Source organism: Mauremys mutica, chromosome 8 (genome assembly GCF_020497125.1).
Source record: "Mauremys mutica isolate MM-2020 ecotype Southern chromosome 8, ASM2049712v1, whole genome shotgun sequence".
NCBI lineage: Eukaryota > Metazoa > Chordata > Testudines > Geoemydidae > Mauremys > Mauremys mutica.
Window position 1 is genome coordinate 42,905,399 of NC_059079.1, and position 13,948 is coordinate 42,919,346.

Sequence of the window (13,948 nt, forward strand, 5' to 3'; positions counted from 1 at the left end):
TACATAAGAAAGCACTCTGAAGATTAAATAGATGTAAGTCAATAAATGCTGATTTATGGTCAGATCTTTATTTATTGAACAATGGCACAATATAGATCCCTGAGACCTGCAAGTGGATCCATAGGGCTCCATATGCTTGGATAAAATTGCAGGACTGGAACAACTATTTGTTAAAGTAAATTATCAAAAGGATTAAAATATTACAAATCATACTGAACAGAAAAATACTAGAAAGTTTCATAACTACACACTGTGAACAGTAGCCATATTATATTTTCCTTTTCCAAATTCCAACCATGATAAGCATATCAAAGTGAGAAGTCAAGTAGTGAGAGCCGGACTTTTATAAATATACATGTGTAAAATAACTGGTTATGGATAAATATTGGTTGTACTATTATCCATATAGTGTCTTTGTGTGGCAATTTCTACCTACATTTGCTACCACTAATTAAGAAAACCTATTACTGAACAACAGACAAAGAACAAAACAGGAATGACACATAACGGTTAAAATTTGGAAGGAAATAAATCCTCCCCCTATTAGTCTTTTGATGAATCCTGACACATTCTGCAATCAAGCTAAAGCCTGGGACTTGAGTTGTGCTACGTCCAGCTCCCCTCTCATGCCCGCTACAGACTGTAACCCTGTTGTACCACCACCACCTCACTGACCTGGGGGCTAGGTCCCCGCACTGCCACGGCCTTCAGGGAATCCCCCGCAACTGCCCCACGCAGGGACCCCCCAGCCCCCCACCAGCGGCCTCCAAATCCCACAACCCCCGGCCAGGGAACCGCCCCTCTGACGCCGAGTCTCACTAGCCAGAGACCCGCCCCCAGCAAACCCGCCCCAACACAGGAGCCGCCCCCAGAACCCCCGCGACGGAGCCCCCGGCCCCAGCCCGGGAGCCGCAACCGCTCCCCCAGCCCCCCCACAGGCCAGGCCCCCCCGGCTCCCGCTCCCCGAACCCCACAACCCCCCGCGAGGGAGGCCCCGCATCCGCCCCAACCCCCTAAAACCCTCACCCCAAATCCCGGCGGCGGCGGCGCCGCCCAGCGAGCGCCCCAGCGCACCTGCCCTCTCCCGCGCGCGGCCCCGGCCCCGCTCCGCCAGCCTCGAGCCCTCCCCAGCCCCGCTGCCAGCGCAGAGAGAACCGGGCGGGTCAGCGTAGCCGCACGGAGAAGACGGGCCCCCAATCCATGCGCTCGGCGCTCCTCTCCTTTCGGGACAGAAGCGACGCAGGCGGCGACGGAAAGCAAACTATATAGACCGTGTGCTGATAAGGAGCCATCCGTTCAAAACGGCGCACCGCGGGCGGGCAATGTAGGACACGTCTCAACCCTGACCTGAACATGCCCTTTGCCTCCCTGCTGAAGCTAACAGCAAGACTCCAACCAGAGACTTGCAAATTAATTCCAATTCAGCAAACGGACACCATTACATTAGGCTTAGATAAAGGCACGGAGTGGATGGGTCATTACACAAAGTAAAACTATTTCCCATGTTTATTTCATCCTCCTGTTCCTCACAACTTCTTGTCAACTGCTGCAAATGGGCCATTTTCATTACTACTACAAAACGTTTTTTTCTCTCCTGCTGGTAATAGCTCACCTTAACTAATCCCTCCTGTTAGAGTGTGTATGGTAACACCCATTGTTTCATGGTCTCTGTGTGTATTTTTATATATACAGAGACCATGTTATATATATATATATATATATATATATAAAATATTCCTACTGTATTTTCCACTGCATGCATCCGATGAAGTGGACTGTAGTCCACAAAAGCTTATGCTCAAATAAATTTGTTAGTAAGGTGCCACAAGTACTCCTGTTCTTTTAGCAGGGGTGCCATTACAGTGGTTTGCAGCATAACTACTGTCAGCTGGACTGAGAGCAGACTAATTTTACAAAGACCCTTGGACAAGCAACTGTTTCTACCAATCTCAGATGGATTTTAAAATCAGAAAAGGTGAAAGGTTGTGTAGCCAGTTCTGGAGTGATCCAATTCTCTTCCCCCACACCTTTGCGCTTACTATGACATGTTATGCTGCAGGTTTTTGTATGGTTTATCTTGTATCCAAATAACCGATTACAATGTTTTACCTTCTCTAATAATTTGGCAAGTACTTTATGATAGATTAGACAAGTTTTATCACATTTTCTCTCATACTACATTGTGCTTTATGCATGCTCTGACCGTTAAGTACTGGTAAAATAAATGAATCTTTGTCATATAAAAGTTTTCTTTCTAATAAAGTACCATATAAGATCATACATTTGTATGATACAACAATGCAAGAGACAAAGTTGAGTTGAGTCTAGAATGAAGTATGCAGGTGAAAAAATCTTCATCTCCAACAAAAGTTACTACATTTGGATGTTGGACTCTTGCTGGCAAATGAGAAACAGCACTAAACTCTTAAAGTGGTAAGAATAAAGCTAATCAGAAGATTCAATAAAGCAAAGCAAATAATATCAAGTTACATTTTCCAAATGATAATGGAGCTGTGAATAAGGCCTCATGAAAAAGCAACACACAGTTGTCATATCAAAGGGAGGGGTAGCACACCTACAGGATAGATGGAGATATGGCAATTTACCAGCTGAGGATCTCCTCACATTTTCTACCTCTTTGATGGGTGTATTCCAAATTATTTTCCTCACACTCAGTGGTTTAAAGGTTCTGTGTGGAGCGGTGAACAAGATACCATTTTGGGGGAAAATTTCCCCTATATGTTGTTTGGGTATTCTCAGATGCATGGTTAGGTGGTCTGAAGAGCACACAGAGGATAAGCTTGGAATCTCTCAACTGTTAAAAATCAGAATTTGTATAGCTGCAGTGTTAACAAATCACAACAGGGAAGCAGTGATTAGGACACAGACATGAAAAATGGAAGAGAAACCGAAGGTTTGTGGTAGTCAGGAATTCAGTTGAAATAAGATGCTCACATTTTGAATAAGATCTAGCAATTTCCACGCAATAGAATTTAACATGTAATCAGTGTGTAACAATATTGTGTGACTGAGCCCACAGATCATCAACCAGCTATATGTATAGAAACAAGACAGGACAGAAGAACTAAAACTCAGACTTAACTTCAAAATTGCATTGGGGGTCTATATGTAGAACAAGAACAGACTTCTAGAATACAGTAGCTCTGCTAAATCAGCTAGTAAAGAGGATATAGAAGGTATAAAGTCTTTAACATAACATGATAAACCTAGAGTTGAAACGTGGAGATTTATAGAAGTAGTATAAAAGAGACCAGACTAAGAGATAGTGAAATAAGTAGTAGCTGCGCTTTCAGGAGTCAGACTTCTTTATTGAGATTATAGCAGAGATACACTTCCATAATAATCTTTTCACTTTTATACAATTAGTTAAAAAATGCTTGCTACAGTGAACCGATAATTTAATTATTAAAACCAAATAACTGCATTTCAAATAAATAAATAACCTAAAATTTAAGGTTTTAATTTAAAAGGAACTGTACAATATGAAAATATAACAATACTTAAACATTAGAATCTAAAGTTTCATAGAAATAAAACTGCAATTCTGCATTACATAAACAGTGCAAGAAAGAAAAATCCAAATATGCTTCTAGACTGGGAAGTTAAATGATTTAATTTTTTAAATTATCATGCAGACAGCATTTTAAGCCATGCTGTTGTCTATAAGTGTTAATGGTACCATTTTTCTTTGAGAGAACAGCTAGCCATTTAGCTCACGGTGATAACTGCTGCCAGTCCATGCTCTTTTCTACAGTACATTATACACAGAGGTATTCTGTTGCATTCAGAATGAAACATTACATGGTTTCTGGAGCAAACCCAACATTTTACTTTTTGTTTTCAACATCTGCCTGTTGAAAACAATATCATGTAGTAAAAACAGCAACATTTCCCCCAGTTTAGGTGAAGAGTAAAACACACTATATAGTGGACTATCATCAAGAAGCAGTTACTGCCTAGTCACCTTTAAAATTTTACAATTATACATACTAAAAAAAAAAGGATGTTTAAAGTGTGGAAAGAGAAAAAAAAAAGTCTGACCTCTGGTTGACAAGTGATGCATACAATAGAAGTGTGAAACAGCAGAAGAAAATTTTTATCTTCTACATTTATGTGGAACTAGTTACTGAGTTGATTAAAAGTGTAATTCGGTTTAAGTTTCTATATAAAATTGTCATTGAGGCAAAGACCAAGGAATGCAATTAATACTAAACTGTAAACACATCATTAATCTTACTTTGAGTGCACATTTACAACATAAGAGCTCTTCCAACAGACTTTGGCAACAAGACTACAATAGGTCACAGCAGCAAGAGTTCACATGGAAGACAAAGCACTGCAAAATAATACTAACACACCAAGACCTCCTAGCAATCAGAAAAATCTGTGACAAGTGCCTCTTCTTGCTAAGACACTCTCCTGGTCAGATGCTGCTCTTTGAATCCCTAAATTATTATTTTTACAGTCCAGTAGTCTTATTTCTCTGTGCTTTATCTGCATATATTGCCTTAGTTGCACTCTAACCGTTGTAGGTCCAAAGTGTTACAGTTCTGTCCGCAGAAGATGACAAGAAGGATAGATCTTGCGTATGCCACCTACACTGAATCACTTTGTCCTTATGTTCCCCTACCACCATAATAGGAAGTTGCTTAGTAAGGTCCCCTAGGAGAGAGGAATAGAAATAATTACTTGTTTTGTGAACACTTAAAATAATTTTCTTGAATAAACTCTACATATCTATTTCACTTGCTAAATAACAAGTTACTTCATTAGATGATCATTTAAAGGTACCTAAAGAATATTGTTATAGGAAGAATGCACACAAACTCTTTCGTTCACATTAAAGAGGAAAAAATCTATTTTGGAAGGCCCATGACAGTCTTCCTTTCAAATTCTATAATCAATATAACTGACTGCGATAAATAATTATTTAACATTTATACTGTAGCAGTGCCTAGAGGCCAACCAGGTTGGGACTCCATTGTGTTAGGTACCATACAACTGTTTTCAACACTGGTATTCATAAACAAAAGTTTAAATACAAATTAATGGTCCATAAATATCAGGTTGATTGGAGGACTTGTTCAATTTCTTCCTTTTGACTAATCCCTGCCTCCCCCAAGAAAGGTAAGCTAAGCATAAACTTTTCTTTGTGGATTTGAGTTTTCTACACACCACCTCAAAGCAGAAGTCCAGTCATTAAACAGATGCAAGTTGTTTCCCATACTGCAATTATATTCCTTAATCATATTTATTTGTCAGACTATAGTCTTGACTGTAATAAGAGCAATCTGTTGTGAGCTGACAAGAACCATAGTCGTGTATTCTAAACCTTTTAAATTTCACTTTATAGCCTTAATAGATTTCAGATTTCCACATTTTCAGAAATGAATCTCTTTTGATCCAAACTTTCTTACAACCTGTGATATTAACAAAACACCCTTCACTGCTCAGTTTTGCTTAATACACTTCACATCAGATGAATTACCTTGCAAGTCTGTCACCTTTATTTTCATATCGTAAGATCCTGTGAGCAAGTAGTGAGCCCCAGGAGAGAAGCGAACAGAACGAACATCACTGGAATGAGGATGATAGCTCTGTACCATTCGTCCTCCTCGAATATCATACAACATGCAACTGGAGTCTTCTTGCCCTGTAGCTAGTAGGCGACCACTAGGATCAACAGCTACAGATGCCACAGCACTACCTATAAGAAGAAAATGCCATCCATAAACTAATATAGACTTATGGATATGTTCTGCATTCTTTTGAATATAGAAAGGTTTGAGAGAGGTTTGTAGAACCGTTAATATTAAAAAGGTAAAGAACATATCTAGCCAAGTTAAATGTACTTTCAGCTCCTTTTGTCTATATTAAAAGACAAGTCTTAAGTCGTATTGCCCCCATTTTATAGTTTGCCTTGTAGCATATGTTGATTTCTAATCGTGGAGTGGTAGCAAAGTCACAGTTAAAGCTGCATCAGAGAATTGTGTTTAACAGTGGAAAAAGATTAGGAATATCTGCTCAGTGTTTCATCACAGGAAAAGGAAATATCCAAGAGTGTTGGCGGGCTTTTAATTTTCTGCATAGTTAGAATCCATAGCAGAATAATGCATTTATAAATATATTGGCAATAAAGAGATTGTTCTGAAAACAAGTTCTGTACCTGACTCACTTTTTTCAAAATACTTCTTGTGTAGAATACTGTACATCTGTAGTTTAGACAAACACCATTCTTTGTGTATTTGCATTTTGGAGTTTGAGAAAACATGTTTTTATTTTCTGACTAGAGCTGCATCAGTTTGGAAGTGTTTCATTAACTATATGAGGACATCACTTGCTAGGTAGGGTCCTATGTTGTTTACACAACAGCAGATTTGCCAAATTCCAACAGCCACATTTAACTCCAAGGTTGATGTTTTTAACAGCCTACTATTCCTTACAGCCACCATGTTTACATTGGTTACCAAATTAAAAAAAAATCACTGTTACAAAGAGTGTCATTCTTTGTAAGGCAGTTTGTCAGTCTAAAGTGTTGATTTTTTGGGGTAAGGTTTACATTTTCTCTGTTTTAGAGCATCATGTAAGCTTATGGTGCTATATAAATAGCTATTAATATCAAAAGGTCACAAAGCAAAGAACTAACCAGCTTCAGGATATAGCAAGGATATAGCAGGATAACCAGGATATAGCAAGTTTTTGTTGTTTTTTTAGAATGAGCAACTGGGGATTGTTTTGAACAAGCCAGAAGGTTTCATTTTACAATGCAAGATCCCTGTTCTCAACAAACCAATGACAAGAACCATCTTTAAAATATGTAATTGTGCAAGAAGTTTTTTATTCGGTGCGAAAAGAGCAATAGTGTTACCAGTTCCATGAAATGTTGTTCCAACTACACGAACACAACTCGGTACTCTAAGATCCCAGAATCTTACAGTCTTGTCTTGGGAACCAGATGCAATCATCCACCCACTCCATGTATAAAGTGCTAAAATATGACCTGTAGATAAGAACATGTTTTATGTTACTAGTATTACTCATTATTTAAAGATCACTACTGAATTCTCCGCATATTATTGTTCTGAATATGCTCTTACACATTAAGTAAGATCATCAGCAGCATACAATTAGTAGATTAAATGTTTTATTTTGGTTTGAAGAAAGTAGTAGTCTTGGATAGATCAGAGGGTTGGAGGTAATCAACTAGCTCTCTTCAGAGAGCCTGTGTTAGCAGATTTCTGTAGGTCTCAATTTATTATCTGTTACTCCACATATATGCATCTCTTGGGAAAGGTTGCAATGTGGCATGGACTGAAGAAGTGCCACCAGTACAATGGCAACACCCTGTTCTACATCTTCCCTAGCATTTGCAGGGAGACAAAGGGCTTAAAATATGTAACGGTCTAGATTAATTAAATAAAATCTCTCCTGAGTTCACTGTTGATAGGACAGAGGTGCTGTCCATAAGAAGAGCATGATTTGGTCACTGTTACCAGTGCATAGAACAGACTGTTACTGTTGCATTTTTATAAACATACCAGTATGGCCACTCAGAGCATGCAGGCCTTGACCTCGCTGGCAGTCTGTTGTGTAAATATTACAGTCTCCTGCTCCAGCGCTAATTAAAATAGCACCACCACTTTCTGGGCCTTCCATAAAAGCAAGATCTCTAATTGTCCCATCATGCATACTGAACTCCAAGTCTGGTCCTGAAAAAATTTAAAATAAACCAAGAACAGAGTGAGATATACTTTGTTTAGTATAAATTAATTATGTAATCATTTAAGCAGTTATTGTGACAGTGCATTACTATTAACTAAAAAGCTTGAGTTTGATACTTGTAACAATTTCAAGGTGGAGAATATAACTTTATAAACATAGGATAAAATTTCACACTTAATGGGCAAACTGACAGATTTCTGTGTATCAGAGTATATTAACTTTCTGTTTCTTCAATATTAGTTAATCCCTCTGTGAGAGGTTCACATCTTAACTGAAATAAAATACCATGAACAAACATATTGAAGTCTAGCTCCAGAATAGAGAATCAACTATTGGTTGAACATAGACTGATAGACTTCAAGGTCAGAAGGGAGCATTATGATCATCTAGTCCGACCTCCTGCACAACGCAGGCCACAGAATCTCACCCACTCACTCCTGTAACAAACCCCTAACCTATGTCTGAGTTACTGAAGTCCTCAAATCGTGATTTAAAGACCTCAAGGTGCAGAGAATCCTCCAGCAAGTGACCCGTGCCCCACGTTGCAGAGGAAGGCGAAAAACCTCCAGGGCCTCTGCCAATCTGCCCTGGAGGAAAATTTCTTCCTGACCCCAAATATGGTGATCAGTTAAACCCTGAGCACGCGGGCAAGACTCACCAGCCAGCACCCAGGAAAGAATTCTCTGTAGTAACTCAGATCCCACCCCATCTAACATCGCATCACAGACCACTGGGCATATTTACCTGCTAATAATCAAAGATCAATTAATTGCCAAAATTAAGCTATCCCATCATACCATCCCCTCTATAAACTTATCAAGCTTAGTTTTGAAGCCAGATATGTCTTTTGCCCCGACTACTCCCCTTGGAAGGCTGTTCCAGAACTTCACTCCTCTAATGGTTAGCAACCTTCGTCTAATTTCAAGTCTAAATTTCCTAATGTCCAGTTTATATCCATTTGTTCTTGTGTCCACATTGGTACTAAGCTTAAATAATTCCTCTCCCTCCCTGATATTTATCCCTCTGATATATTTCTAAAGAACAATCATATCTCTCCTCAGCCTTCTTTTCATTAGGCTAAACAAGCCAAGCTCTTCGAGTGTCCTTTCGTAAGACAGGTTTTCCATTCCTCGGATCATCCTAGTAGCCCTTCTCTGTACCTGTTCCAGTTTGAATTCATCCTTCTTAAACATGGGAGACTAGAACTGTACACAATATTCCAGATGAGGTCTCACCAGTGCCTTGTATAAAGATACTAACACCTCCTTATTTTTACTGGAAATACCTCGCCTGATGCATCCCCAGACCACATTAGCTTTTTTTAACGGCCATATCACATTGGCGGCTCATAGTCATCCTGTAATCAACCAATACTCTGAGGTCCTTCTCCTCCTCTGTTACTTCCAACTGATGTGTCCCCAATTTATAACTAAAATTCTCAAGGGTATGTCTACATAGCAAAGAAAAACCCATGCCTGGCCTGTGCCAGCTGACTTGGGCTCGCAGGTTAGCTGCATGTCTATCTCCATTGCTGTGCAGACTTCTGGGCTTGGGCTGTAGTCTGAGCTCTGGGACCCTCCCGCCTTGCAGGATCCTAGGGTTTAAGCCTGGAAGTCTACAGAGCAATGCAATAGCTCTGCAGCCTGAGCCTCTTGAATCAGAGTCAGCTGGCACAGGGCATCGATTTTTCTTTGCTGTGTAGACATACCATTGATGTTCAACCAATAGTTGATTCTCAGTTCTAGAGCTAGACTTCAATATGTTTGTTCATAGTATTTTATTTCAGTTAACAAAAAAATCTAACTGAAATAATATTGTCAATATTAAACCAGTGACATCAAAATAAGAAACATATTTATGCATGTGTTGAAAGACCAAGTCCCATAAGATTATCTGTACTTCTGTGACTGGATTATCCTGGAATATATTATCAAAGTTAAAAATAGGCTAATTATCTTGAAATTCCTGACCAAAACCTTCTGTCAGATTCTGCTTATTTATTAATATTTTTCTTAAAGAAACCAAAAAAGTATGCCAGACACCTCTGAATAAACTCTCTTTGATCTCACCTGCAAATCAGTCATTAATCTGTCGCTGCTGAGTATCTTCTAGCATTTCAAACTTCCAAGCAGGATTTCCCTTCCCCCAAAAACATGAGTAAGTACAAATCAGGTACTCAAAGTTTCTGACCTGGAACCCAGGTTTGGCAGCATTTTAACCTACCATTGGTTCAGGACTAGGTGTGATAATCTAAGGGTATGTCCATACTGCCCATGTTACAGCGTGGCAGCGCTGTGACGTGGGCTGTGTAGACATGCTTTATTGCTCGGGGGAGAGCTCCCCCAGCGAGGATTTAAAAAACAACAACAAAAAACCATCCCCCCAAACGAGGGGTGGTAGCTTTATCGCCGGAGTGCTGTCTATACTGGCGCTTTTCAGAGCTAAAACTTTTGTTACTCAGGGGTGTGTTTTTTCACACCCCTGAACGACTATAAAGTTTTAGTGCTGAAAGAGGCAGTGCAGACACAGTCTCATACACTTCATTGCCATAATGACAGGTATAACTCAAGTTGCTTTGCCATTTGTCACTAACATGACCATCCCAAATAAATGATAACATGTTATAGCAGTATATAGATACACCCTACCTGTTGCATTACAAGTTTCTGCATTAAAAGGTAGTACTTTAACATATTTATCATTAGAACCAGTAGCCAACAACTGTCCACAAGGACTCCATGCCACACAGTAGATTGACCCTTTGTGATGTTTGTTCCTTTTGAAACGAATATCTGGTTGTTTAGGAGTGTTATAAGCACTGGAAAAAAAAGAGATAAGTATTTTTGTTATATGTAAATATAGAATATGTAATCTAAAATGTAAGTCAATTGTATTATTTGATGTAATAAGAAATCCAAAGTAGTCAAGAAAGTTAATTTCTACTTATTTTTCAGTTTTCTAGGCAATAAAAGTTAAACGAAGGGTGAAAGTATAGTGTTTTGCTGCCACACAGGAACTATGTTCCCCAAACAAATTTTAGCTTCCATGCATTATGCAAACATTTTCCATACCACACTTATCATGGTCTGATTCCTTGCAAGCATAAGCAAGTCCTCTAAAGGGCAATGAAAGTGGACAAGTGTGGGTGGCAATTTAAACTTTTGCTTTAAAAAAAGTGTTTAGTTTTAATGCTGGAAGGCAACTAGGGTAGAATATTAGGATAATAGAGAAACCACAAAGAAAGCTCCTCCATGTTCTCCAATATTTCACTACAAAAACATTCCAAGTGTGACCTGAAACAGTTTTCTACAACACACACTAATTAAGTTATGAGTGTTCTTGATTGGGGGGGGGGGAACCCAGCAATCTTGAAACAAAATTCAGAAATGTCTGCCAGAGGTACCTGGTTTGACACAGATAACACTTAGCTATTATTAAAAAGGCATTGTCTTAAAAAAATACTCAAAATCCTACAACTAAACAAAAAAAAACCCCAATAACTTACTTTCAGAGTCCAAAACAAGTGAAAACCAGGGAGAAGTATTTCTTTTTGTATCCAACACTTTATGCATGTGCTTGATTTCAATGGGACTACTTGTGTACTTAAAGTTAAGCATTTATGTAAATGTTTGCAGAGGCCTAGGAAGGAATTAAACCTTGGTTTTCTTAGGTCACCTTAAAGACCTACTCATACCAACATACCACTCTACCTCCATGTATTGGACATTAAAAAGTAAGGGAGAGGAGAAATATGACACCAAGAACATTTCACCAATTAACAAGAAAGGAGACAGGATGGGGCAGTCTGTGGAAAAAGCACAGCTAGTTCTGCTCCTCTCTAATGCACTCTCTCAAAACTCATTCAATTATACATGATAGTCATAACCTTCCTGGCATTATTTCTGAACTTCCTAAATCAGCCTTTACTTACATCTGGCTGAGGGGAAATTCCCTTTCTCCAATTATTTCTATGGGTTATTTAGACATGAGTAAATAAAATGTTTGTAGGAAATTAGTGGGAATCTACAAAGTACACCGCTACCTCAATATAATGCCACCCGATATAACACAAATTTGGATATAATGTGGTAAAGCAGTGCTCCGGTGGGGGGGGGGGGGGGGGAGATTGCACACTCCGGTGGATCAAAGCAAGTTCAGTATAACACAGTTTCACCTATAATGCAGTAAGATTTTTTTTGGCTCCCAAGGACAGCATTATAGCGAGGTAGAGGTGTATTTAAGATGCAATTCAACATTGAGAATAAAAGCTCATTCTAACAAAGGCAAGAAGCTAATAGGGCAACAGAACCTAAGTATCTTTGACTGCTAATAGGCCATTTAAAAAATTTGCCACAGAAACTGGAAAATGAGGATGACTGAAGAATGATAAGAGGAAAAAAAGCACAAAAAATGACAAGATCTCAAGGGATTTTAAATAGATATGCAACAGGGAAAGCAAATAATGTGGCCACTTTGAAGTTACAGAAGACAGCTCATAAAAGGAAATAAAGTTACTAGTTACTCTGTTGCCATCTTTACAGAGGAAGAAAGTGAAGATCTGCCTAGGTCAGGTATCAGTTTTCGAGGGACGACAGACGAGGAACTGCATAACAAACAAACAATTATAAAAAGGCTAAATGCACTTAAACTAGACAGAGTACCAGGTGTACTATGGCTTTTTAAAAGTGAGAAAGCAAATCTTAACTTTTAATGGGCAATTTTAGAATTTCATTAGATACAAGAGATATTTCTCAAGATAATGAATATAAACAATCTTTCACTATGTTTACAGCCTGACAAGACAGTGGGTAAGGAGATGTAAAGGCAGACCTCAGGAAGAGGTCCGGAAAGCTCAGAACATTCCCTTTAGTTTCTTGCTTTGCTGTAATTTTCTATCTTAACAAGTCAATAGTCACATCAAGTTCACCAAATCAAATTACACACACTAACTAGGGTGTTAAAGGCTAGAGGGATAATCTGTTTATAAATAAATAAATAAATAAAAAACAGATTTTTCTAACTTCCAGCATAACAAGCCAAACCAATAAGTGAGCCGGGAGAGGAGGGTGGAGAGTAGGACCCACAACACACTCCACATCTCCCCAAACCATGTTCTTTCTGCTTCATACATCAACAACAAACATTTTGGAATAAGAACTTCACTGGCTCCTTTGTTTACCACCTTTGAAGGAAAACAGAATGCATACCAAGGACATTAGAGGCTAAAGCATGCTTTTTAGCCAAACCAGGACGATGTCCCAGACTCATCAGGAGCAGATACACATAATAAGAATGCCATTTTAGAGTAATTTTTAAAAGTTGGAGAGTTTTCAGAAAAAAGTAATGGAATTGAAGCAATGACTAGAAAGTGAGTTTGAGACCAAGATTTATTTCTGAAGAAAGAAGGAAATATGAAAATTGAAGGATATGAAAATATGAAGGATATAAAAATTCAGGAAGGTGAAATTAAGACAAAAGTGGAAGAGGTCAGAAGCATTCTGCCATAACATCTTTTTCTGTTCCTGAAATGTATATTCTAAGAAACAAAAGTTTATTTTACAATGTCAGCGTGTCCAAGACTCTAGGGGAAGAATACTACCAAAAGGAAAAGTTGTAGTACTGATGTCAAAACAGCTTGGCAGTAGGGGAAAGAATGAGTCAAACTAGTCACAAACACAAAAATACTGCAGCTGGTCTTTTTATTCTGTCTTGGTAGTTACTATGTTTTCAAAGCAACATTGTAACAGTTCATTGTTGACAGGTTAATCAACTAACAAAATGAAAGTGTTCAAACACAAGAACAGACTTGAAATATCTACAGACAGCTTTGGATATCTAGTGATAGGTAGCGGAACAGAAATTATTATGATAGGACTGTATGTTCATTTATTTTCCTTCTTACCTTGGGTTAATTACTTCTGGATAGGCACACACCCTCAAAGTTTTGGAATTTGAGCCAACAGCATATAAACTCCCACTCGGATGAAAAGCCACCGCTCTGACAGCTTGTGTATCTTCTAGAGTATTAATACAAATGAATTGCTTTTTTGATTTATCATCCTGTTGTGTAAAAGTGTGACAGTCACAATAGGTTCACAAACATAACTACATTTTTAATCGCTTACACACATTTTCAAGGCTGAGAGAAGTTAAAATCCATCCCCGTTTAAAAAAAAATGTATTCAAATGTAAAGCTTATAGGGGA

At 38.6% G+C, this 13,948-nt stretch overlaps 2 protein-coding genes across 14 annotated transcripts in view; both read right to left on the reverse strand.

Moving 5' to 3' along the window:
* CLCC1 (chloride channel CLIC like 1) overlaps window positions 1-1,403 on the reverse strand; it is a 40,692-nt gene extending 39,289 nt beyond the window's left edge. For 3 of the 9 annotated variants that reach the window (XM_045027295.1, XM_045027293.1, XM_045027288.1), the window contains exon 1: window positions 1,027-1,204. The gene's annotated coding sequence lies outside the window, so the exon portion shown is untranslated. Of the gene's footprint in view, window positions 1-675; window positions 777-1,026; window positions 1,219-1,271 lie in introns of those variants that run through there. The other 6 variants (XM_045027297.1, XM_045027291.1, XM_045027290.1 and 3 more) reach the window with 6 other exon arrangements.
* A 1,892-nt stretch (window positions 1,404-3,295) lies between these two features.
* The window catches only part of WDR47 (WD repeat domain 47), a 44,472-nt gene continuing 33,819 nt past the window's right edge, over window positions 3,296-13,948 (reverse strand). For 3 of the 5 annotated variants that reach the window (XM_045027115.1, XM_045027113.1, XM_045027114.1), the window contains 7 exons: window positions 13,646-13,803; window positions 12,266-12,346; window positions 10,392-10,561; window positions 7,560-7,730; window positions 6,890-7,021; window positions 5,510-5,728; window positions 3,296-4,683 (listed from right to left, as the gene is read on the reverse strand). In XM_045027115.1, the coding sequence (XP_044883050.1) occupies window positions 4,541-4,683; window positions 5,510-5,728; window positions 6,890-7,021; window positions 7,560-7,730; window positions 10,392-10,561; window positions 12,266-12,346; window positions 13,646-13,803 (1,074 nt within the window). In that variant the 3' untranslated portion in view covers window positions 3,296-4,540. The remainder of the gene's footprint in view (window positions 4,684-5,509; window positions 5,729-6,889; window positions 7,022-7,559; window positions 7,731-10,391; window positions 10,562-12,265; window positions 12,347-13,645; window positions 13,804-13,948) is intronic. The other 2 variants (XM_045027117.1, XM_045027116.1) reach the window with 1 other exon arrangement.